The sequence below is a fragment of the Ovis aries genome, chromosome 1 (assembly GCF_016772045.2).
Source record: "Ovis aries strain OAR_USU_Benz2616 breed Rambouillet chromosome 1, ARS-UI_Ramb_v3.0, whole genome shotgun sequence".
NCBI classification, from domain to species: Eukaryota; Metazoa; Chordata; class Mammalia; order Artiodactyla; family Bovidae; genus Ovis; species Ovis aries.
In genome coordinates, this window is record NC_056054.1 from 273,687,884 (window position 1) to 273,713,326 (window position 25,443).

The following is a 25,443-nucleotide window of genomic DNA, read 5'->3' on the forward strand; positions in this document are numbered from 1 at the left end:
GCTAGGAAGGAAACACAGCTAATTATCAAAGTGACTCATGTAGCAAGATGGAAAATCCAAGTTCCTTGTGTGTAAAAATATCTCGTGATTGACGTGTTACCAAATTTCCACAAAATCGATTTCCACGTCATGATTTAAGGCTTTGATTGCTTTCCCTCATGGATCGCAGGAACTTTCCCCGAGCAGAATGAGCATCCGGGGAGCATGCTTCCTTATGAAATGAGAAGCAGAGGCTTCTGTAGGCAGTGGGCAGGTGAGGACGCTGGCGTGAAGGAGTGCTGCCACCCCCGCCGTTTCCTGTTGGGTCTGCGAGCACTCTAGCTCTCCCTGTGGGGGCGCCAGGGAGTCACCGGGAGATTCTGAGCAGAGCAGCGGCTCTGAGCGCTCAGGCTCTACCTGGATCTCCATGGAGAAGGGGCCAGAGGAGGGGAAGCTGCCCGTTGGTGCCCTCTGACTTCATTTTCCGCCGCCTCCCAGCCCTCTGCGCTTCTGGCTGTTTCCCGAGCCACCCCCGAAGCCCCGACTTGGCCCTTTTACCCAAGCAGCCTCTGCCTGGAGCCCTCTCCCCGCCAGGAGTCCACAGCCCTCCTCTCGCACCTTCTTCAGATACCAGGGTCTCTTTGAGCTGTTCCTGGTCTACAACCTTCCCCAGCCCACCCCCGGCCCTCCCTGCCCTCTCCCCGTCTCTATCTTTCCTTGCTACTTATTGCCAGCTGTTGCATGAAGTGCAGCCAGCAGGGCAAGAGCAGTGGGATTAATGTCCCAGTAAACTCGCCATCCGTGGAAAGATCTGAAGGTAGAGAGTGCACGCCGCACGCCCAGCCCACCTGCTGTGCCCGGAGCGCTCACAGTAGTCTGCAGGTGGGCAGAGCCCTCTAACCCCAGGCCTGGTTTGTCATAAAGGGTGGAACGTCCCACGGGATTTCTGGAACACCTACTGGAAGGGAGAAACAGCACGAGGTGTGGGGGTCGTTCAGCCTCGTGATCTTAGGGTCCAGTCTGCCCCGCGCAGGCTGAGAGAGAGGGTCACTAGGCAGGCCCCCATTCTGAACCCCAAGCACGGTCTCTGCTGAAAGCATACGGCTTTCGCAGCATCATAAAGTCGCGAGTGAGGGACCCTCTGTGTGGATTGTGGCAGACACGTGGTAGGGGGTGGTCCACTCGGAAGGGCTGGGCACCTTCACCACTGGGTCCTTGAGGCCAGTGCCTGCATCTGGCATGGGCAGGCGTCACGCGGACATTGAAGTGAGTGTCTGCCGGCCCTGCCATCTCCCCGCCGGCTCAGGGGGCACGGGAAGCAGGGGGTTGGAGTCAGGTGTTGCTTCAGTGATGCCTGCACGCCGGGCCCTTCCTGGAGTCTTGCCTCACATCAAATGGAAGGAGGCTCGTAGCTCGCTCTTCAGACTGAACACAGGCCTCCAGCCACCTCTGTGTTCACGGTCCAGGCCCTGCCCAGCTCTGCACGGGGGTCAGTTGCTGGGCCGCCAGAAACCTCCTGACTCTAGGGCCTGGTATTCCCGGGGAGCCCCCCGCCCCTCAGCCACGGGTATGGCTCCCGAGCCAACTCTGGGGCCCTCGCATCCTGGCCACCCCCCAGCCCTGCCTTTCAGAGCTCCTGCCACATGAAGGATTCGGTTAAAATGTCTGCGGTGGCACCCTCTGCAGCAGGGACACTGTGGTGCCTACTTTTACTCGAATCACTCATTCTCTGCCGCCTCAGTAGGCTTACTTCCTTTGGAGCGTGACTACCTGGCTGAATCTGCCTAACCGTGCATTCCTGACTGACCTCTGTTCACGTAGAAATGATGGCTCCTTTTGTAAAGAATCTAAATTTATTTTCTCAAAATAGAAAGGAAGGTGATACCGTGCCAATTCTGCGAGGTCCTTGCTTTGCCGGATTGCAGTCCCTGAGACGTAAACAAAGGTTCTGCGTCCCCCATCAGTGGTGGGCAGCCCTTAGCTGAGAAGGGAGGGCCCTGCAACAGCACCCTCGCTCCAGGGCCTCCTGACCTGCCCCCACCCGGCCCCGGGTCATCTGCCCCCCACGCACCCCCATCACAGGCCTCATTTTCCTCCCTCTTAGGGAGAGACCTGGGTTCGATCCCTGGGTTGGGAAGATCCCCTGGAGAAGGGAACGGCTACCCACTCCAGTATTCTGGCCTAGAGAATTCCATGGACCCTACAGTCCATGGGGTCGCAAAGAGTCAGACACAACTGAGCGACTTTCACTCACTCACTCACTCACTCAGGGAGGCCATGGCCTTACATTGTGAATGTGACTTTGAATCGAACGTATCCCCCCACAAACCACTCTCCATTATCATCATTCTGAAACCAGAGCTGGAATGTTAAACAGATTTTGAGACTTTAAAAATTATTCCTTGCCGATCTTCAGAAACAAAACTCAAGTAAGAAAGCTTATCAATTGCACTTCTGTTTCTGCTCAAAAGCTCCTGAACTCGGGCTCAAAGGCCCCTTGTTCTGACCTCCCTACACGGCAGCGCGCCGGGGCCTGGCATTTGGGTGGACCCTTTATTCCCCAAGGAAGGAGGAGCAGTTTGCTAGGGGCCAGGGCAGGGGGGGAAAGGCGTGCCGCCTGGCCAGAGCAGTCTCTGAGTCCGGGGTTCTGACGGAGCACCCGGAGCCCGGGCCGCTGCTGAAAATAGTTACGGTTGCTTTTGTTTTTGGAACTTTTGCAAGAAAAGGAAATTTGCGGCGCCTGGAGAGTCTGGTTTTGGAATGCAAGCACCGGGGCTCTGAGTCAGACTTGGGCGGGACGTCATTTTCTCATTAAGGAGCAGAACATGGTTTCTTGATCCGTTTTTGCTGTCTTGATGTCTAGCTGGATTCCTGGGTGGTTGGTCAGCCTGGGCACATCTCCGCCGAGCACGGGGCCCGGCCTTGGCACCAGCCAGCAAGTCTGTGGGCCAGAGGAGGGGCTTTGGCTGCCAGGCCAGGTCAATTTTCAAGGCAGAACTGTGTGCAAAAATGCCCAGTGACACATAACTATTAAAAATTACAATTCCTGTTCTTGGGGGAAAAAGGCACAAAACACAGACGTGTCATTGTAAGTGATATGATTTACTTCTAATCTCGTACAGTAAGAGCTAGAAAGCTGAGTTTCCTTTCCAGAAAATTCTCATCTTCAAAAAGTTTCATTTTATTACTGCTGAAGGATTTTAATTTCCAAATGAGTACGCTTAAAAAAAAAAAAACAAAAACAAAAACAAGAGTTTTGGAAATCCCAGAGACAGAAGTAGAAAAAGTCACAGTGTATGATGGCAGTTCTCAAGTTCAAGGCGAGGTGAGGTAAATTGTGCTGTGATGGCAGACTTCTTTTAGCCCATCTGTAAACTGACATTTAAGTAGAAGTCGGCAGTTTCTCTGCACCAAGTTAAAGACTGTTGTGCTGGCTAAGGGGAGGCTTATATATAAGCCTTTATAGAAGTGTATAAATATTCACTACCAACCCAAGAAAAGCAGGGAGAGTTGTGATGCGTCAGGCTTTATGGCTTGGGTAGCCGAGGTGTACTTTGAGGACCACGACCATCACAGCCGGTATGGACAGTTGACCTGCAGCGTGACTGTGCACATGGAGGGCAGGCTGTGGGGCGTGGGGGTGCATCACAGCATGATGTAAAACCGTTAGACTAGTTATTATTGCCTAAATCTGAAGCCTGAAGCTAGAAGAGTCCTGCTGGGGAAACAATCGCAGCGAACACCGGGTCTGTTTTGGAAATGTTCTAAACCAGACGGTTAACACAGTGAGCCATTTTGTTAAAGGGCCCTCGCTCCATGTTTGGAGAGAAACACACACCCTTTTATTAGGAACGTGAAGCAAACCCTTTGAGCTGCAGCAACCTGGCGGGTACGTCTAGTTGCCAGGAATAATGAATCTGTGGAAGTCCCGGTCCTGGCAGGATCCTGGCCTCAGCTGTTCTCTCCTCATCCCTTCCCCTTCTAGACTGACCAGCGGCGCCATGTCCAGAGCCGGCCGGCAGCTGGCCCTTCTCCTGTGTAGCTGCTGCCTGGCTGTGGCCATCCCAGGTGGCCCGGCCGAGGAGGGCTGTCCGGCCGAGCCCCGCCAGGCTGCCCACTACGTGGCCGCCGTGTACGAGCACCGATCCTTCCTGAGTCCCGACCCGCTGGCCCTCACCAGCCGCAAACAGGCCTTGGAGCTCATGCATCGGAACCTCGACATCTATGAGCAGCAAGTGACGACCGCCGCCCGAAAGGCAAGGCGTGCTCAACAGGGTGGGCTGGCCCCGGGTCAGTGGTCCCCCGCAGCCCCTCTGGGAAATCAGACCCAGAGCGCTGAGCTGAAGGAATTAGGTGGCTCAGTTCAGTCCAGTCGCTCAGTCGTGTCCAACTCTTTGTGACCCCATGGACTGCAGCACACCAAGCCTCCCTGTCCATCACCAACTCCTGGAGTCCACCCAAACTCATGTCCATTGAGTCGGTGATGCCATCCAACCATCTCATCCGCTGCCATCCCCTTCTCCTCCTGCCTTCAATCTTTCCTAGCATCACAGTCTTTCTCAGTGAGTCAGTTTTTCACATCAGGTGGCCAAAGCATTGGAGTTTCGGCTTCAGCATCAGTCCTTCCAAAGAATACTCAGGACTGAGCTGTATCAGGGAGCTAGAGGCCCGCTACTCAGAGGGCGGTCTGCAGACCAGCAGCATCAGCCTGCCCGCCAGAGCCCGTGAGCAATGCAGAACCTGGGGCCCATCCTAGACCTGCAGAGTCAGAATCTATAATTTTGTAAGATCCCAAGGTGATCCCTCCGGCCTGGGGGACTTGCGGGCCAGGCCCCTGGTTATCACACGTGGGGGCTGCTAAACCAACTGGGTGTCTGGCAGCTCCCACGCGCACAGAGTGGGCTGGGGTGCAGGCGGGGGCCTTGGCTCTCCTAAAGGTGCCCGCAGTAGGAAGACAGTGCAGAAACACCACAAAGCTGCCCGCCCGCTGGCCTCTCCTGCTCTCAGAGGCTTTCAGAGTCTAACTGAAGCAGGGAGCCGCCCCGGAGCGGGTTTGCTGCCTCCTGATGACGCGGGGACCTTATTGCTGCTCCCCGTGCCAGACCCCAAGCAGCCCGAGGGCCTGGTCCAGACAGAACTGAGCCCAGCGGACAGAGCGGACTGGTGCCACCTCTGTCCCGGGGAAGGAGGGGGGTACTGACTGGAGGGAGGGCCAAGAGGGTAGGACCAGCGGGGCTGCTGAAGGATGCCCCACGCTTGGGGACAGGCGGGGACCCCCTGGGGGCAGAGCCCCGTGCCTGTGAGGTCGGGGGCAGACCACCTGCCCAAGCAGCCGCCCGCCCCTGCACAGGGTGGCCAGCCCTGCCCGGCCACGTTCTGACGTGCAGCCTGTAGCACAGCACACTGATGTTGGAAGGGCGCCTAAAGGCCGCGTCCTGCTTCTGATGGGTGACCCTCCTCCTCTGTTCCCAACCCGACGCCCAGCCCTGTACGCCTCCAGGGCCCAGAGCTCACCGTCCACTTGAGACGGTGGAAACTCCTGGGAAAGAGCTTTCTTTCCATGAGCGACAGTCAGCCTCCATGCCACTGGCGCCCATCGCCCTGTCCTCCGAACCCAACAGGACAGACTGAACCCTACCCACCCACCCACGCTGCCTCCCCCAGATTGCAGCCTCGCTGTCACGGCTGGGATCTCCCCCAGGCCCATCAGGATCTCCCCCAGGCCCACTGGGGGTCTCTCCCCAGGCCTGTCAGGATCTTCCCCCAGGCCCATCGGGATCTCCTCCAGGCCCATCGAGGGTCTCTCCCCAGGCCCATTGGGAGTCTCTCCCCAGGCCCGTCGGGATCTGTCCCCAGGCCCATCCACAGCTCCTGGAGAGAGGCGGTTCCAGCCCTTCCCCCCAGGCTTCCTGGGCTGCCCCATACCCTGGACTGCGCACAGCTCTGTTGAGGGCAGGACGGAGCAGACCTGACTCCATTCACAGTGTTGTCCCCAGATGAAAAGCTTTTCACAGTTACATCTCGCTGTGGGCTCGCCAGGCACTTGCTGTCAGTTGTAGCCCCCGAGCCCTTTTCGCACAGGCATACACGCTGCCAAGGCCGTGCCATCCGTGTAAGGTTAACTGATTTAACCTGATAGCAAAGCCTCCCATCTATGCCATTAAGTTTCATCGCCCCAGCCTGGGGCTACTTGGGGATGCGCACGGGCCTCCTGCGTGTCAGTCACCGTCACTCGCGTCCTTCACGGCTCCTGGACACACCTTGTCTCAGTCTTCCCTGAAGTTGGTGTGAAAACATCCCAGGCCATGCCCCCAGGCCTTCTCCTGACACAGATCCATTCTCTGCACGGGGGGCGTTGGCTTGCACCGTGCTGAAATGTCACCCCCTTTCCCGCCATCCTGCCCACAAAACCACACTGAGACATTTGGCAGATGCCGTACTGAAACCCAGAGACCGTGACTGCAGTATCCCTGCCTTTTCATCACCTGCACCCAAATGAAACATGTAACATGTTTTTATTAAACGTACACTGGCTGCAGACATCATTCCATCTCTACTTGTGGTCCAGGATCAAGGATAAAGCTGTTGATCTGGTCACTTTTAGGATTTACAGACATCTTAGCTCCCCTACATGGCTATATGTGTTAAACTCACCTCTAAGACAGGTTGATGCCAAGTGTGTGTCAAAGTTTTGTATTCAAACAAGCTACAAGGGCAGGCCAACTGAAAGAGTGCTCTCTTGACAAAGGCATTTACGGTGAAGAACAGGAGTCACGCTAAAGATATCAGGCTGGGAGTTCACCTGGGTTGCCACTCGGAATTCCTCGGGAGTTCTTTGGCTCACTGGTCTATCAGGCAACTGCTCAAGCCCTTTGTCAGATGTGCAGAGCGCTTCCTAGAAGGCATCAGACCCCGAGTTCTGCCTCTGCTCCAGTCTGAGTCCTCATTCCTGGCAGGCGTGTAGTTAGGAAATGCAATTTAATATCAATAGATATACATAAGTGTTGCTTTCCAGAGGTAACCATTCAGTGCTTTCAGAGCATTAGTTTTTAATAAAGGAAAGCATTTGCCCAAGTGTAATTTGCAAACAGAAGCGTGACTCTTACACATAGAGAAGAGGTTAGAAGCGTGACTCTTACACATAGAGAAGAACGGGCATGTGTCAGAGCTTTGATCTGACTTGCAGGCCGCGTGCTGCTTCTGTGGGTGACCCTCCTCCTCTGTTCCCAACCCGACGCCCAGCCCTGTACGCCTCCAGGGCCCAGGGCTCACCGTCTGCTTGAATTCGAGGAAGAGATGTGAGTGCATCCATCAGTCAGATGAATGTGGAAATGAATCTGCGAATAGATGCAAAACTGGCTAATGCTGTTCCGTGCCGCGCTGTGCTCAGTCGCTCAGTCACGTCCGACTCTCTGCAACCCCGTGGACTGTAGCCCACCAGGCTCCTCTGCCCGTGGGATTCTCTAGGCAAGGATACTGGAGTGGGTTGCCATGCCCTCCTGTAGGGGATCTTCCTGACCCAGGGATTTAACCCAGGTTTCCCGCATTGCAGCCGGATTCTTTAGTCCTGCAGGGCAATAAGACATCATCTTTAGGGTGATGGTTTGTTAAATAGCAAAGGCAAACAGTGGCTCATTCACTAGATAAATGGTCCGCGAAGGTACTTGTCAGTCAGTACTCTGCTGTGCTGTGGAAACATGTACAGACACAACGGATGCAGACAGACACTCTTCATCTTGTTTATTTCCAAGTTTGCGAGAATTTTCCTTTCGAATATGCAGTAAAGATGACTGAATGCATTTTCTGCTGGAGGGACTGAATTTTGCTATGATCTTTCTGGAAGGCTATTTGGGAATGTATGTTAAGAATTTAAATTTTTTTCCTAAGTTTGACACTCAGTATTTTCACTTATAAAGCTTTATGCTTATAAAGCTTTTATTTATGAAGAAATAACCAGAGCTCCAATCAAAGACTTGTGTACAGTGCTCATCCAGAAAGTGTTTTGAGTACCCTGTAGGCAGATGGGCACCACAGTTATCTCTTTATTACAAAAAGTTGGGAGCAACTCAAATGTCCAGCAACAGAGGATAAACTGTGGTGTCTTCTTAAATATTATCCAGCGTCTAATACAAGTGATGTTTCTGAAGGTGTCTTTGGAGTTTTTTTTTTTTTTAATAATAATTTTGTTTATTTACTTCTGGCTGCTCTGGACTCTCACTGCTGCACACAGGCTGTCTCTAACTGCGGTGAGCAGGGCCCACTCTTTGTTGCGGGCGTCTCATTGAGGTGGCTTCTCTTGTTGCGGAGCGTGGGCTGTGGGCACTCACGTTTCAGTAAATGCAGCACTCGAGCTGGATACTCGGCGCTTGCAGGCTCCAGAGACTGTTGGCCTAGTCGTCGTGGTGCCGGGGCTCAGCTGCTCTGCAGCACGGGGACCCTTCCCAGACCAGGGACTGAACCCGTCCCCTGCGTTGGCAGGCGGATTCTTACCTCCAGGAAAGTCCCGGCATCTTTGTAGTCTTGATGGTTCTGTAGTGAGAGCATCAAGATAGAAACTGTGTGTTTATTATTGTCTCAATTATACACACACACACACACACACACACACATATAGACAGAGAGGGGGGCAAATGAAATCAGTTAGGATGTTAGCAATTCCTATCTTCATTCTTCCTTTATAATTTCTGTTTTCCAAATGTTCTACAAATAAGCTTTCATGGGTTTTATATAGCCAGGAAAAAGTTATAAGGGTGTGCAGTGCGTTCCGGAAACCAGTGACTCAGATCGCTTGTTATTCTTGATGACTCCTGCTTGCCCAGCTGCCCTCTGCCACCACACGCCATGGCTGAGGCTCCAGGCTTGGCACCTTCAGCCCAGTAAGCAGAGAGCGGCTGCGAAGGGCACGGCCCTGTCCGTTCGGGCTGTCTCAGGTGGCTGCCATCCCCCCCGGGGCTGCCCTAGGTGTGAAGAGGCCTGTAAGGGGCCCAGGGCTCTAAGCGGAGTCTCCTAACTCCCAGGGAGAGAGACGCAAGTTAGAGCCCAGTCCTGGTTCCTATGCTGAAATCAGCTTGACCCTGACCCCCCAGCCCAGGGCGGCCCCACCTCTGCTGTGCGTTAGAGTCACCCGGGACCCTGTAGACAAGCTCTGTCCCTGGGACCCCGCTCACAGCCGACAGAAGCAGACTCTGGGCACGGGCCGCCGGATCACCCCGGAACAGCCAGCGTGTTTTCAGACGCTCCCCTGCCTGACGGAGAAGCGCAGTGAGGGCCGAAAGCCACTGGACCGCCGGTGGCGCCTGTGTTGAGCTCGGCGTTCAGGGCCTGCTGTAGTTCCCACGGCAGCCCCCAGGGCACCGCCCCCGGCTCCTAACCCCGTCCCCTCCAGCCAGGCTCACCCGTCCCCTCCGCCCCGACCAGCCCCACGCTCGTCCCTGGTTCCCTCAGAGTCAGACCCAGTGAGCCGTTCCCCTCAAGGCTCAGATCCCTGGCCCTCCGGTCCCGGTTCCGAGCAGCTGCGGGACGGCTGTCGGATGACGCGGGCTGCTTCCCAGCATCTGCTGACAGACTGTCCTGTGATGTTTTGACTTACAGGGTGCACAGATCATAGTGTTTCCAGAAGACGGCATCCACGGATTCAACTTTACAAGGACATCCATTTACCCGTTCTTGGACTTCATGCCATCTCCCCACTCGGTCAGGTGGAACCCGTGCCTGGAGCCCCACCGCTTCAATGACACGGAGGTAAGTGAGGGGCCTGGCTTCCCTCCTAAGGGGGCAGGAGGCACACAGAGCTGGGCCAGGCCAGGGGCCAGGAGCCAGGACGTGCAGAGCCCTTCGGATCCTGAAAACCAAGCCCAAGCTCCCTATGCCCCACAGTTAGAGGACGTCCGCTACTACGAGGCCTTTACTCGCCGGAGGCTCCTGCTGGTTTCAGTCACCAAGGAATGCATGAGTATACGTTGGGACAACAGATCAAACAGAGGTTTAAAAAGCGGGCCTTCCCCGGTGGCTCAGTGGTGAAGGATCCAGCTGCAGGAGACGCAGGCTCCATCCCGGTCCAGAAAGACCCCATGTGCTGTGGAGCGGCTCCACCCATGAGCCAGCACTCAGGAGCCAGCGCTCCCGAGCCTGCACTCTGGAGCCTGGGGACCGTGGCTACCGAAGGCCAAGCCCCCAAGCCCCCACAACGAGAAGCCTGACACTGCCGCCAGAGAGAGAGTAGCCCCCTCTCACTGCGGCTGGAGAGAAGGCCTCCCAGGGACAAAGACCTGGCACAACCAAAAGTCAATAAATAAAATTATTGTAGAAACGAAAAAAATTAAAGTCCACTTCAGCACGCCCTATCCCCCATCCTACCCTGATTTCTAGAGAAAACTATAAATGATTGGATGCACTTCCAACTATTAATATATTCTTCTCTATGCAACCAGCAGATACTGATGTCATTTTTATTTTAAAAAGTTTTTTCATTGATGTACAGTTGATTTCAGTTCAGTTCAGTTCAGTCGCTCAGTCATGTCCAACTTTGCGACCCCGTGAATCACAGCACGCCAGGCCTCCCTGTTCATCACCAACTCCCGGAGTTCACTCAAACTCATGTCCATTGAGTTGGTGATGCCATCCAGCCATCTCATCCTCGGTCGTCCCCTTTTTCTCCTGCCCCCAATCCCTCCCAGCATCAGAGTCTTTTCCAATGAGTCAACTCTTTGCGTGAGGTGGCCAAAGTACTGGAGTTTCAGCTTTACCATCAGTCCTTCCAAAGAACACCCAGGGCTGATCTCCTTCAGAATGGACTGGTTGGATCTCCTTGCAGTCCAAGGGACTCTCAAGAGTCTTCTCCAACACCACAGTTCAAAAGCATCAATTCTTCGGCTCTCAGCTTTCTTCACAGTCCAACTCTCACATCCATACATGACCACTGGAAAACCATGTGTTAATTTCTGCTGTACAGCGAAGTGGTTCATTTACACGTACACTGTTCTTTATGTTCTTTCTCACTTTGGTTTATCACAGGATATTGAGTATGGTTCCCGGAGCTATACAGCAGGAGCTCGTCTGTCTGTTTTATAGACAGCAGTTTGCACCTGCTGCCCTCAGACTCCCGGTCCACCTCTCCCGCAGCCCGCACCCCACCGCCCCGGCCGCTGCACGTCTGTCCTTTGTATCTGCGGGTCTGCTTCTGTTTCATCCAGTGAAGTCGCTCAGTTGTGTCCGACTCTTTGTGACCCCATGGACTGTAGCCTACCAGGCTCCTCCATCCGTGGGATTTTCCAGGCAAGAACACTGAAGTGTGTGGCCATTTCCTTCTCCAGGGGACCTTCCCGACCTGGGGATTGAACCCAGGTCTCCCGCTTTTCCGTCAGAGCCACCCGAGAAGCCCTGTTTCAGAGATAAGTTGGTTTGTGTCCTATTTTACATTCCACATCAGAGTGATAGCGCGTGGCGCTTGTCTTTCTCTTTCTGACTCACCTCACTTCCTCTGATCATCACTTGCGTCCGTCCCTGCTGTGTTACATGGCGTTACTCGATTCTCATGGCTGAGTAACATCCCCCTGGGTATGCGTCTCGCATCTTCTTTATCCCGTTGCCGTTGTCAGTCAATGGACGCCTAGGTTGCTTCCGTGTCTTGGCTACTGTGAGTGTGCTGCTGTGAACGTAGGGGAGCGTGTATCTTTCGGGAGTAGTCTTCTGCAGGTACACGCCCAGGAGTGGGCTTGCTGGGTCATCTGGCTGTGCTGGATCTTGGTTGCTGCACGTGGGATCTTTGTTGTGTCCGGCGGGACCTTTCCTTGCAGCACAGAGACTCTCTAGCTGCCGCTTGCGGGCTCACTAGTCATGGCACACTAGTCGCGGGCTTAGTTGCTCCGTGGCCTGTGGAATCCTAGTTCCTCAACCAGCGATCACACCCACATTCCCTGCATTGCAAGGCAGAGTCTTAACCACTGGGCCACCAGGGAAATCCCTTTGGTTTTTTGAGGAACCTCCATACGTTTTTTCCATGGGGATGGTCTTGATCCCTGTCTCTTGTACAATGTCACGAACCTCATTCCATAGTTCATCAGGCACTCTATCTATCAGATCTAGGCCCTTAAATCTATTTCTCACTTCCACTGTATAATCATAAGGGATTTGATTTAGGTCATACCTGAATGGTCTAGCGGTTTTCCCTACTTTCTTCAATTTGAGTCTGAATTTGGTAATAAGGAGTTCATGATCTGAGCCACAGTCAGGTCCTGGTCTTGTTTTTGTTGACTGTATAGAGCTTCTCCATCTTTGGCTGCAAAGAATATAATCAGTCTGATTTCGGTGTTGACCATCTGGTGATGTCCATGTGTAGAGTCTTCTCTTGTGTTGTTGGAAGAGGGTGTTTGCTATGACCTGTGCATTTTCTTGGCAAAACTCTATTAGTCTTTGCCCTGCTTCATTCCGCATTCCAAGGCCAAACTTGCCTGTAGCTCCAGGTGTTTCTTGACTTCCTCCTTTTGCATTCCAGTCCCCTATAATGAAAAGGACATCTTTTTTGGGTGTTAGTTCTAAAAGGTCTTGTAGGTCTTCATAAAACCATTTAACTTCAGTTTCTTCAGCATTACTGGTTGGGGCATAGACTTGGATAACTGTGATATTGAATGGTTTGCCTTGGAGATAAACAAAGAGCATTCTGTCATTTTTGAGATTGCATCCAAGTACTGCATTTTGGACTCTTTTGTTGACCATGATGGCTACTCCATTTCTTCTGAGGGATTCCTGCCCACAGTAGTAGATATAATGGCCATCTGAGTTAAATTCACCCATTCCAGTCCATTTTAGTTCGCTGATTCCTAGAATGTCGACATTCACCCTTGCCATCTCTTGTTTGACCACGTCATATTTGCCTTGATTCATGGACCTGACATTCCAGGTTCCTATGCAATATTGCTCTTTATAGCATCATATCTTGCTTCTATCACCAGTCACATCCACAACTGGGTATTGCCTTTGCTTTGGCTCCCTCCCTTCATTCTTTCTGGAGTTATTTCTCCACTGATCTCCAGTAGCATATTGGGCACCTACTGACCTGGGGAGTTCCTCTTTCGGTATCCTATCATTTTGCCTTTTCATACTGTTCATGGGGTTCTCAAGGCAAGAATACTGAAGTGGCTTGCCATTCCCTTCTCCAGTGGACCACATTCTGTCATGCAAAAAAGCAAAATGGCTGTCTGGGGAGACCTTACAAATAGCTGTGGAAAGAAGAGAGGCAAAAAGCAAAGAAGAAAAGGAAAGATATAAGCACCTGGTTGAAGAGTTCCAAAGAATAGCAAAAAGAGATAACAAAGCCTTCTTCAGCAATCAATGCAAAGAAATAGAGGAAAAGAACAGAATGGGAAAGACTAGAGATCTCTTTAAGAAAATTAGAGATACCAAGGGAACATTTCATGCAAAGATGGGCTCGATAAAGGACAGAAATGGTATGGAGCTAACAGAAGCAGAAGATATTCAGAAGAGGTGGCAAGAATACATGGAAGAACTGTACAAAAAAGATCTTCCCGACCCAGATAATCATGATGATGTGATCATTCATCTAGAGCCAGACATCTTGGAATGTGAAGTCAAGTGGGCCTTAGAAAGCATCACTACGAACAAAGCTAGTGGAGGTGATGGAATTCCAGTTGAGCTGTTTCAAATCCTGAAAGATGATGCTATGAAAGTGCTGCACTCAATATGCCAGCAAATTTGGAAAACTCAGCAGTGGCCACAGGACTGGAAAAAGTCAGTTTTCGTTCCAATTCCAAAGAAAGGCAATGCCAAAGAATGCTCAAACTACCGCACAATTGCACTCATCTCACATGCTAGTAAAGTAATGCTCAAAATTCTCCAAGCCAGACTTCAGCAATACGTGATCCGTGAACTCCCTGATGTTCAAGCTGGTTTTAGACAAGGCAGAGGAACCAGAGATCAAATTGCCAACATCTGCTGGATCATGGAAAAAGCAAGCGAGTTCCAGAAAAACATCTAATTCTGCTTTATTGACTATGCCAAAGCCTTTGACTGTGTGGATCACAATAAACTGTGGAAAATTCTGAAAGAGATGGGAATACCAGACCACCTAACCTGCCTCTTGAGAAATCTGTATGCAGGTCAGGAAGCAACAGTTAGAACTGGACATGGAACAACAGACTGGCTCCAAATAGGAAAAGGAGTACGTAAAGGCTGTATATTGTCACCCTGCTTATTTAACTTCTATGCAGAGTACATCATGAGAAATGCTGGACTGGAAGAAACACAAGCTAGAATCAAGATTGCAGGGAGAAATATCAATAACCTCAGATATGCAGATGACACCATCCTTATGGCAGAAAGTGAAGAGGAGCTAAAAAGCCTCTTGATGAAAGTGAAAGAGGAGAGTGAAAAAGTTGGCTTAAAGCTCAACATTCAGAAAACGAAGATCATGGCATCTGGTCCCATCACTCCATGGGAAATAGATGGGAAACAGTGGAAACAGTGTCAGACTTTATTTTTTTGGGCTCCAGAATCACTGCAGATGGTGATTGCAGCCATGAAATTAAAAGATGCTTACTCCTTGGAAGAAAAGTTATGACCAACCTAGATAGTATATTCAAAAGCAGAGAGATTACTTTGCCGACTAAGGTCCGTCTAGTCAAGGCTATGGTTTTTCCAGTAGTCATGTATGGATGTGAGAGTTGGACTGTGAAGAAGGCTGAGCGCTGAAGAATTGATGCTTTTGAGCTGTGGTGTTGGAGAAGACTCTTGAGAGTCCCTTGGACTGCAAGGAGATCCAACCAGTCCATTCTGAAGGAGATCAACCCTGGGGTTTCTTTGGAAGGAATGATGCTAAAGCTGAAACTCCAGTACTTTGGCCACCTCATGCGAAGAGTTGACTCACTGGAAAAGAGTCTGATGCTGGGAGGGATTGGGGGCAGGAGGAGAAGGGGACGACCGAGGATGAGATGGCTGGATAGCATCACGGACTCAATGGAAGTGAGTCTGAGTGAACTCCGGGAGTTGGTGATAGACAGGGAGGCCTGGCGTGCTGCGGTTCATGGGGTTGCAGAGAGTCGGACACGACTGAGCGACTGAACTGAACTGAAATGAACATACGTTTCCCACAGCGGCCACGCCAGTTTACATTCCCACCCCGTGTGGCGCGTTCTCCTTCCTCCATACCCTCTCCAGCAATTGTTATTCGTAGACTTTTTAATGATGGCCATTCTGGCTGGAGCGAGGCACCACTTCATTGTAGTTTTGATTTGCCTTTCTCTAATAACTAGCAATGTTGAACGTCTTTTCCTGTGCCTGTTGGCCATCTGTTCGTGTCTTCTTTGGAGAAACGTCTGTTTAGGTCTTCTGGCCATTTTTCAATTGTGTTTTTGTTGCCGTTCCATTGTATGAGCTGTTTGTATATTTTGGAAATTGAACCATCGTCTCTCACATCATTTGCAATATTTTCTCCTGGTCCATAGGCTGACTTTGTGTATCGTGTCCTTGGCTGTAGAAAAGCTGTTTGATTAGGTCCCATTTGTTTGACTTTGCGTTTTTTTCCCTCAGCCTGGGAGACTGACCTAAGAAGCACTGGTACAATTCACGTCAGGAAATGTTTTGCCTACATTCTCTTCTAGGAGTTTTACGGTGTCATGTCTTATATTTACGTCTGTAAGCCATTTTGAGTTTACTTTGTGTATGGCGTGAAGGTCATTGATGTACTTACATGCGGCTGTTTGACTTCCCCAACTCTGCTTCCTAAAGAGACTGGCTTTTCTCTGTTGTATATTCTTGCCTCCTCTGTCGAAGGTTAGTTGACAATAGGTATGTGGGTTTATTTCTGGGCTCTCTCTTCTGTTCCACTGATCCATGTTTATTTTTGTGCTAAGACCACACTGTTTTAATTACCATAGCTTTGTAGTCTTGTCTAAAGTGTGCGAGGGTTATGCCTCCTGCTTTATTCTTTTTCTTCGGTATCGCTTTGACAATTCTGGGTCTTTTATGGTTCTATATGAATTTTAGGGTTATCTGTCCAAGTTCTGTGAAAAATGTGAATAATTTGATAGGGATCACATTAAATCTGTAGATTGCTTTGGGTAGTATGGCCATTTTAACAAAATTAATTCTTCCAATCTAAGAGCATGGAATATCTTTCCATTTCTTTAAATCATCTCTAGTTTTCTTTCTTAATGTTTTGTAAGTCTCAATATATAAGTCTTTCCTGACCTCCTTGGTCAGGTTTATTCCTGAGTATTTTTATTTTATTGAAACAATTTTAAGAGTTTTTTTTTCCTAACATTTCCTTTTTGATAATTTATTTTCAGTGTAGAGAAATGCAACTGATTTCTGCACGTTCATCTTGTATCCTGCTACCAGACTGAAGTTGTTTATCAGTTCTAGTAGCTTTTGTGTGGATCTTTAGGGTTTTTTTAAAAATATGGTATTGGGCTTCCCTGGTGGCTCAGAGGTAAAGAATCTGCCTGCAATGCAAGAGACCTGGGTTGGATTCCTGGGTCAGAAAGATCCCTGGGAGAAGAGAATGGCTGCCCACTCCAGTATACAGTATCATGTCATCTGCGTATAATGACAGTTTTACCTCTTGCCTTCCAATTTGGATGCCTTTTTTTAAAATTTTTTCCCTTGTCATTGCTGTGAATGGCTTTCCAATACTATGTTGAATACAAGTGGTGAGAGTGGGCATTTTTGTCTTGTTCCAGATTTTAGCAGGAAGGCTTTCAGCTTGTCACCATTGAGTGTTCTATCGGCTGTGGGTTTGTCATAAGTAGCTTCTATTATGTTGAGATATGTTCCCTCTCTCTCTCATCTCTACTTGGGTGAGAGGTTTTTTTTTTTTTTTCATGAACAGATGTTGAATTTTATCAAAAAGCTCTTTCTGCATCTGTCAAGATGATCGTGTGGTTTTTGCTTCTGGTGGGTGTGACGTATCACATGTTGATTTGCGTACACTGGACCATCCTTGTGACCCTGGGTTGTGACCCTAGGAAGAATAGCCCAGTTGTGGTATATGATCTTTTTTATGTGCTGTTGGATTCAGCTTGCTAATACTTTGTTGAGAATTTTTCCATCTATATTCATCAGAGACATTGGCCTGTACTTTTCTTTTTTGGCAGCGTCTTTGGTTTTAGTATCAGGGTGATGCTGGCTTCCTAGAGTGTCTTTGGGAGTGGCCCCTCCTCTTTGGTCTTTCAGAATAACTTGGGGAGGGTCAGTATAAGTTATTCTTTGTGCGTTTGGTAGAATTCTCCAGTGAAACCGTCTGGTCCTGGACTTTTGTTTGTAGGAAGGTTATTTTTTTAAATTATAGATTATATTTCACTTGTTGTCATCAGTCTGTTCAAATTGTCTATTTCTTCTAGCTTCAGTTGTGGTGGGCTGTGTGTTTCTAGAAACTTGTCCGTTTCATCTAAGTTGTCTAGATTGTTAGCACATAATTGCTCATAGTATTTTCTCCCAGTCTATTTCTGTGGTATCAGTTGTTATCTCTTCTTTTCCCTTCTTTTGTTTATTTGGGGTCCTTTCTCTCTTTTTCTCTCTCTCTTGTTTTTGTTGAGGTTGGCTAGAGATTTGTTGATTTTGTTCAGCCTTTCAAAAGACCAGCTCTTGGTTTTATTGATTTTTTTCTGCTGTTGTTTTAATCTTTATTTATTTCCTGTCTCATCTTTATTACTTCCTTCCTTCTAATGCCTTTAGGGCATATATATAGCATCTTATTTCTTTGTTTCTGGCTGTGCTGGGTCCCGCTGCTGTGGGTTTTCTCTGGCCGTAGTGAACAGGGGCTCCTCTCTGACCGCAGTGTGCAGGATCCTCCCTGCAGCGGCTTCTCTGACTGCGGAGCCTGGGCTCTAGGGCATGCAGCCTTCAGCAGCTGTGGCACGTGGCTCAGTAGTTGCAGTCCCCGGGCTCTGGAGTGCAGGTTAATCGTTGTGGCCCACAGGCCCAGTTGCTCCAGGGATGTGGGGTCCTCTGTGAACCAGGGCTGGAACCCATGTCTCCTGCACTGGCGGGTGACCTCCCTATCCCTGAGCCACCAGGGGGGCCTCTGACTTTAGGTGTTGTTTGTTCTTTTTCTCATTCTTTTAGGTGATGAGTCAGATTGTTTATTTGAGCTTGTTCTTGTTTCTGAGGAAGGCTGGCATCACTATGAGCGTCCCTCTGAGGACTGCTTGTCTGCATCCCGCAGGTTTCGTATGGCTGTGTTTTCATTGTCATTTGCTTCGAGGTATTTTTAAGATTCTTCTTGGATTTCATAATTGATTGGCCCTTTGGTTTTGGATAGCATGTTGTTTAGTCTCCACATAACCATTTTTTTTCTCGTTTCTTTTTCTGTGGCTGATTTCTAATCTCATGCCGCTGTGGTCAGAAAAGACGCTTGAAATAATTTATGTCTTCTTACATTTCTTAAGGCTTATTTTGTGCCCTCGTATGTGGTCAATCCTAGAGAATGTTCAATGTGCACTTGAAAAGGATTTTTTTTTTTAATGTAAGGTCCTAAAAATATCAATTAAGTTTAACTGTTCTATTGTATCATTTAGGATCTCTGTGCCTTGATTTTCTGCCTGGAAGACCTGTCACTGATGTGAGGGGGATGCTAGTATGCCGCTACTATTGCGTTCCTGTCAGTCTCTCCCGTTACGTCTGCGTTTGTTTTATGCATTTGGGTGATCCTATATTGGGTGCGTGCATGTTGACAAGTGTAATATCCTCTTCTTGCACTGATTGTTTTCTCATTATATAGTGTCCTTCTTTGTCTTTCTTTATGGTCCTTGTTTTAAAATCTATTTTGTCTGCTTAGAATATTGTGACCCTCATTTTCTTGTCATTTCCATATGCATAAAATATATTTTGCCATCCCCTCAGTTTTTTTTTTTTTTTTTTTAACTTCTCTATTTGGCTGTGCTGGGTCTTAGTTACAGCATGCAGGATCTAGTTCCCTGACCAGGGATGGAACCTGGGGCTCCTGCATTGGGAGCGAGGAATCTTAGCCACTGGACCACCAGGCAAGTCCCCACCCCCACTTTCAATCTGTATATGTCCTTCCTCCTTAAATGAGTCTCTAGTGAAGTGAAGTCGCTCAGTCGTGTCTGACTCTTTGCGACCCTGTGGACTGTCACCCACCAGGCTCCTCCGTCCATGGGATTCTCCAGGCAAGAATACTGGAGTGGGTTGCCATTTCCTTCTCCAGGGGATCTTCCTGACCCAGGGATCAAACCCAGGTCTCCCACATTACAGGCAGATGCTTTAACCTCTGAGCCACCAGGGAAGCCCCAAATGAGTCTCTAGTAGGCAGCGTATTGTAAGCACTATTTTTTTAACTCAATCTGCAACTGTTTCTTTTGATTGGAGCATTCAGTCCATTGACGTTTAAGGTAATTATTGATAGATATGTATTCATTGCCATCGTAGACTTTGTTTTCTAGTTGACCTTTTAATTTCTTTTTTGTTCCTTTTTCTTCTTCTTTTGTGATTTGATGATTTTCTTTTTGTGTTATACTTACGTTCTTTTGTTTTTCTGTGAATCTATTGTATGTTTTTGATTTGTGGTCACCCTGTTTTTCAAGTATGTTAACCCCTCCCTACATCTACTTGCATTAGACTTATAGTCACATGGGCTGAAACACATTCAGAGAAAAAATATCTACTTTTTCTTACTCTCCTCCCCAACATTTCATGATTTTCATGTCCTCTCTTACATCTTCGTGTTTATTCTTTTGCTGTTCATTGCCTTCACAAAATTTTTGATTTAAAAAAAAAACCTGTATGATAGTTTATTGAAGTGATTTACTTTCCAGCTGTGTGCCTTTTCCATAGATTCTTGCTTCTTTTCTATCTAGAGAAGACGTTTCAATATTTCCTTTAGGGTAGGGTTAGTATTGCTGTATTCTCTTAGTTTTTTGCTTGTCTGAGAAATTATTTCTCTCTCCTTCTATTCTAAATGATAATCTTGCTGGGTAGACTATCCTGTGAAAAGTGAAAGTGAAAGTCGCTCAGTTGTGTCCGACTCTTTGCGACCGTGTGGACTGAAGTCCGTGGAATTCTCCAGGCCAGAATACTGGAGTGGGTAAACGTTTCCTTCTCCAGGTTATCTTCCCAACCCAGAGATCAAACCCAGGTCTCCCACATTGCAGGCACATTTTTTACCAGCTGAGCCACCAGGGAAGTGCAGATTTTTCCCTTTTAAGACTTTTTAAAAACTCTTAAGACTCTTTTATGAGTGTATCTTACTGCTCCCTTCTGGCCTGCAACTTTTTTGTAGAGAAAGAAAGAAAGAAACGAAAGTTGCTCACTTGTGTCAGACTCTTTGCAACCCCATGGACTGTAGCCCACCAGGCTTCTCCATCTATCAGATTTTCCAGGCAAGAATACTGGAGTGGGTTGCCATTTCCTTCTCCAGGGGGTCTTCCTGACCCAGGGATTGAACCCAGGCCTCCAGCATTGCAGGCAGACTCTTTACCATCTGAGCCACCAGGGAAGCCCAACAACACTGGAGTGGGTAGCTTATCCCTTGTCCAGGAGATCTTCCCGACCCAGGAATCAAACAGGGGTCTCCTGCACTGCAGGCAGACGCTTTACCCTCTGAGCCACCAGTGAAGCCCATTTCTGTAGAGAAATTAGCTGATAGCCTTAGGAGGTTCCCTTGTAGTTGATTCTGTTTTTCTCTTGCTGCCTTTAGAATCCTCTCTTTATCTTTGACTTTTGTCATTTTAATTATAGAATGTCTTGGTGCAGGTCTGTTTCCATTCGCCTTGTTTGGGACTCTCTCTGCTTCCTATATCTGGCATTCGTTTCTTTCTTTCGTTTTGGGAAGTTTTCAGCCATAATTTCTTCAAAGAAATTTTTGGTCCCGTTTTGTCTTTCTCCTCCCTCTGGAGTCTCTATCATGCTTAGATTGGCACACATTATATTATCCCATGTGTACACGTGTGCTCAGTCGCTCAGGCATGTCCCACTCTTTGCGACGCTGTGGACTGTAGCCCACCAGGCTCCTCCCTCCATGGGTGCCTCCAGGCAGGAATCCTGGAGTGGGTTGCCATGCCCTCCTCCAGGGGATCCTCTCAACCAGGGATCAAACCCATGGTTCCTGTGTCTCCTGCATTGCTCTTTACCACTAGTGCTGCCTAGGAAGCCTGTATTATCCCCTAGACCCTTACATTGCTTTCATTTTTTTTTTTCTTTTTATTTGACTTTCTGTCTGCCCTTCTGATTGGGTGATTTCCATTATTCTGTCTTCCAGGTACTTATTCATTCTTCTGCATTATTTAATCTGCTATTCATTGCCTTTAGCTCAGCTTTTGTCTGGACAAGTGAGTTTCCTAATTTTTCTTGGCTCCTCTTTATAGCTTCTAGGTCCTTTTTATGGTAATCTGCATTTTTATCAGTCGCTCTTCTTAATTCCTTCAGTATTTTCATTATCTCCTTCCTGAATCCCGTGGATATTAGGCTAATGAGGTCTGTTTCATTGTTTGTTCTTTCAGAGGAATTCTCTTGATCTTTTAATTGGGAATGGTTCCTCCGCTGTATTTGACTTATATTTCTCTTGCTCTGTGAGTTTAAGAGAAACAGTGATCTGCTGTGGTCTTGGAGGTCTAGTCTTGCTTTATGGGGCAGCCTCCCTGGGTAGCCTGTGTGGGTTTCGTATTTTTGGTGTGAGGGCTGTCTTTGGTATAGATGTCTGCTGTTCTTCCCTCGGTCTATATTGCTCATTATCCCCTGGATAGGAGGTATGACAGGGGTCGTGGTGGCCAGAGCCTGCGCTGGACGTTGAGCAGGGCCTCCCCTTTGCTCAGTGGTTGTCACTGCCCACTGGGGGCCAGATCTGCTCCCGAACTGTTGGAGCAGAAGCCCCCAGACCCATTTCTGAGCTGGGGTGCGAGGGAGCCAGGGAGCTGAGGTGGGGGTGGAGCACTCCTGCTGGGAGAGAGCCACTAAGTGTTCCTCTGCCAGCGCCATCCTCCCTGAGTGTGCTCTGTGGTGTCACCCGTCGCCTGTCACGCAGGCATACGAAGCCTTCTGCTCTTGGCACTGCTCTCAGCCCCTTCTCAACCACGGGAACACAGGCAGCCTGCCCTGGCGTCCCTCGGGTGGCATTCTCACAAGGCCAGCGCAGCTTCGCTGAAGTCGGGCATCCCGAGCACAGTGGTTGCACACCTGGACCTGCTGTGGAGCCTGTGGAAGCAAGCCGCAGCCTGCCCGGCCCCTGTGTGCGTGTCCCCACAAGCACACGGCCGCTAAGGCCGGACCTGTCCCAGGCCCGGGAGCTGCCCACTGGGATATCCCAGGGGCACTGAGCTCACAGAGCTGGCAGTGGTGGGGTGACCCCGCACAGTGGCGGGGGGAGGGCTTGGATTCCTGCCTCTGTACACGGGCAACCCACGGGTGCTCCCACAGAACCACAGAGGCAGCGCTGTCATCAGCACTCATGGAGACAGAGGCTGCTGTGGTGGACCCACCCCACTGTTTGGGCGGTGTGCATTAACAGCGGGGTTTTGATGGCAGTGCAAGACCTCCATGAGCGTGCCAAGACTGAGGCTCCTATGGCAGGCCCTCTCTCGCCTTGCATGCTTGTTAACAAAGGCTCTTCACTTCTGTGGCAGGCCCAGCCTTCCTCTGCATGCACCCCTGCCCCCTCACCATGCTCCAGCCCCCTCAGGCTGTCTGCGTGCAGCCCACCGCAGTCCTGCTCCTCGGGCTGTCCTCTGAAGCCTGAGTTTCAGCACCCAGCCCCACTGCAGACATCGGTGGACGTGTGTCTCTAGCGCAGGCTGGTGGCTGGACCGTCTGTGCAGGCCTCTCTGCTCTGTCTTCCCAGCCTGGTGGCTGGACCGTCCGTGCAGGCCTCTCTGCTCTGTCTTCCCAGCCTGGTGGCTGGACCATCTGTGCAGGCCTCTCTGCTCTGTCTGCTCAGGCTGGTGGCTGGACCGTCCGTGCAGGGCTCTCTGCTCTGTCTGCTCAGGCTGGTGGCTGGACTGTCCGTGCAGGCCTCTCTGCTCTGTCTGCCCCTGGCTGGTGGCTTGGCTCGCCTCTGAGCCCCTGAAGCTCCCTTTCTGTCTTGGACTGAGCTCCCCATTGGTGAAGGGGCTTCTCAGAGTGCGGGACCCTTTCCTCTTTCACAGCTACTTCTCAGGGGTGCAAGTCCCATCCCAATCCACCCCCACCCCCGCTTTTTTTTCTTTTGTTCTACCCGGTGTGTGGAGATTTCTCTTACGATTTTGGGTGTTTGAGATGGTCTGCCAGCATTCAGCAGGTGTTTTGTGAGAATTATTCCAGATGGAGGTGTATTTTGATGCATTTGTGGGAGGAGGTGAGCTCCACATCCCCCTATTCTGCCACGTTGATTGGACCGCCCCCCCCAGGATAAACACTTTTAAAATAGCTTTTTCAAGAACACTGTTTTCCCTTTAAAGGACTTTGTTGCACTTTGTATCCCCAGTAATAGCACACGAGTACCTGTTTGCCCATCCTTTGGTCAGTGAGAGATAGAACAGTCTTTTTAATTTTTGCCAGTCTTATGGAGGTGAGAAATGACACCTCATTATCGTATTAATTTGTGTGTCCTTCCTACTAAAGAGACTGAGCGTCTCCTCAGGCGTTCGTCGGCCGTTTGTATTTGCTTGTCTGTAAGCCGCTTGTTCGTATTCTCTGCATGCTTTCAGTGGTGGTTGCTTTTTTCTTATTGATTTATGATAGCTGTTTATATATTATGGACATAATACAGGTGTTATTCTAAAATTACAAGAAGAAGGCAGGGTTTAAAACTTCCTTTGTTCACACTTTTATTTCCCCCTCTAGGTCCTCCAGCGCCTGAGTTGTATGGCTATGAAGGGAGAGATGTTCCTGGTGGCCAATCTTGGGACAAAGCAGCCTTGTCATAGCAGTGACCCAGGGTGCCCGAGTGACGGCAGATACCAGTTTAACACAAACGTTGTGTTCAGCAGTAATGGAACCCTGGTTGACCGCTACCGCAAACATAACCTCTATTTTGAGGCCGCGTTCGATACCCCTCTGGAGGTGGATCACGTGGTCTTCGACACCCCCTTTGCTGGCAAGTTCGGCGTCTTCACTTGCTTTGACATATTGTTCTTTGACCCTGCTGTCAGGCTTCTCAGAGACTCTGAGGTGAAGCACGTTGTGTATCCGACTGCCTGGATGAACCAGCTCCCACTCTTGGCAGCCATTCAGATTCAGAGAGGTTTCGCCATCGCCTTTGGCATCAACCTTCTGGCTGCGAACATCCACCACCCATCTCTGGGGATGACGGGAAGTGGCATACATGCCCCTCTGAAGTCCTTTTGGCACCACAACATGGAAAGCCCTGAAGGTCACCTCATAATTGCCGAGGTAGCCAAAAATCCACCGGGTCTCGTCAGTACAGGGAACGCCACAGGGAAAATGGACCCATCCCATAGGAAGTTTTTAGAACTCTTGGCAGGGGATCCCTACTCAGAGAAGGATGCCCAGGACGTCCATTGTGATGGAGCCCCCAAATCAACCACGAATGCCTCTCCCACATTTAACTCTGAGATGATGTATGACAATTTCACCCTGGTTCCCGTGTGGGGGAGGGAAGGCCACCTCCACGTCTGTGCAAACGGCCTCTGCTGCCATCTGCTCTACCAGAGGCCCACCGTGTCGCAGGAGCTGTATGCCTTGGGGGTCTTCGATGGTCTTCACACCGTGCATGGCACCTACTATGTCCAAGTCTGTGCCCTGGTCAAGTGTGGGGGTCTTGGCTTTGACACGTGTGGGCAGGAGATCACAGAGGCCACGGGGATGTTCGAGTTTCACCTGTGGGGGAACTTCAGTACTTCTTATATCTTTCCAATGCTTCTGACCTCGGGGATGACGCTGGAAACCCCTGACCAGCTGGGCTGGGAGAGTGATCACTATTTCCTGAAGAAGAGGGGACTGTCATCTGGGCTGGTGACGGCAGCTCTCTACGGGCGTTTGTATGAGAAGGACTAGGGGTCCTTCTCATACACACACTGGCACAGGCTGAAGCTCACAGCAGTGGGACCACCTCTGCCTGAGAGCCCATCGGGGAGGCGTGGGAGGAGGCAGGGAGACAGGCTGCGCCAGGGTCTTTCCCTCTTAGGTGGAAATTAGATATTTTCTGGTATTTTATACTCTCGTTTCTATTTTTCAAGCCATTTCTTCCTGCTGCAGATCTCTCGTCACACAGCTGTTTTAAGAGCTCAAACAAAAATAAACGTCAGTTTATATTTCACATGTCCACAAGACGGCTAGTGCTGTGTGTTGTGTGTGTTTTTCCTTGTTGTTGATCAAGTGACACCCAGGATATATGGGTATTTCACAAGCCTCAAACATTATCGAGGGTAAGAACACTCAAAGCAAAAGCCATCTTAGAATGGCTGCCGTGGGGACCAGAATTCGGACCGATCACGCCACAGCCACCAGCGGCCTCAGCAATGTGGAGCCTGAGGCAGCTTTTAAAACCAGGGGGGGAAGCTT

At 49.9% G+C, this 25,443-nt stretch overlaps 1 protein-coding gene across 5 annotated transcripts in view; it reads left to right on the forward strand.

Moving 5' to 3' along the window:
• The window catches only part of BTD (biotinidase), a 59,313-nt gene extending 34,104 nt beyond the window's left edge, over window positions 1-25,209 (forward strand). For all 5 annotated transcript variants that reach the window (XM_042238630.2, XM_027961923.2, XM_060396634.1 and 2 more), the window contains exons 2-4: window positions 3,965-4,235; window positions 9,571-9,720; window positions 23,764-25,209. In XM_042238630.2, the coding sequence (XP_042094564.1) occupies window positions 3,981-4,235; window positions 9,571-9,720; window positions 23,764-24,936 (1,578 nt within the window). In that variant the 5' untranslated portion in view covers window positions 3,965-3,980 and the 3' untranslated portion in view covers window positions 24,937-25,209. The remainder of the gene's footprint in view (window positions 1-3,964; window positions 4,236-9,570; window positions 9,721-23,763) is intronic.
• The last annotated feature ends 234 nt before the right edge of the window (window positions 25,210-25,443 follow it).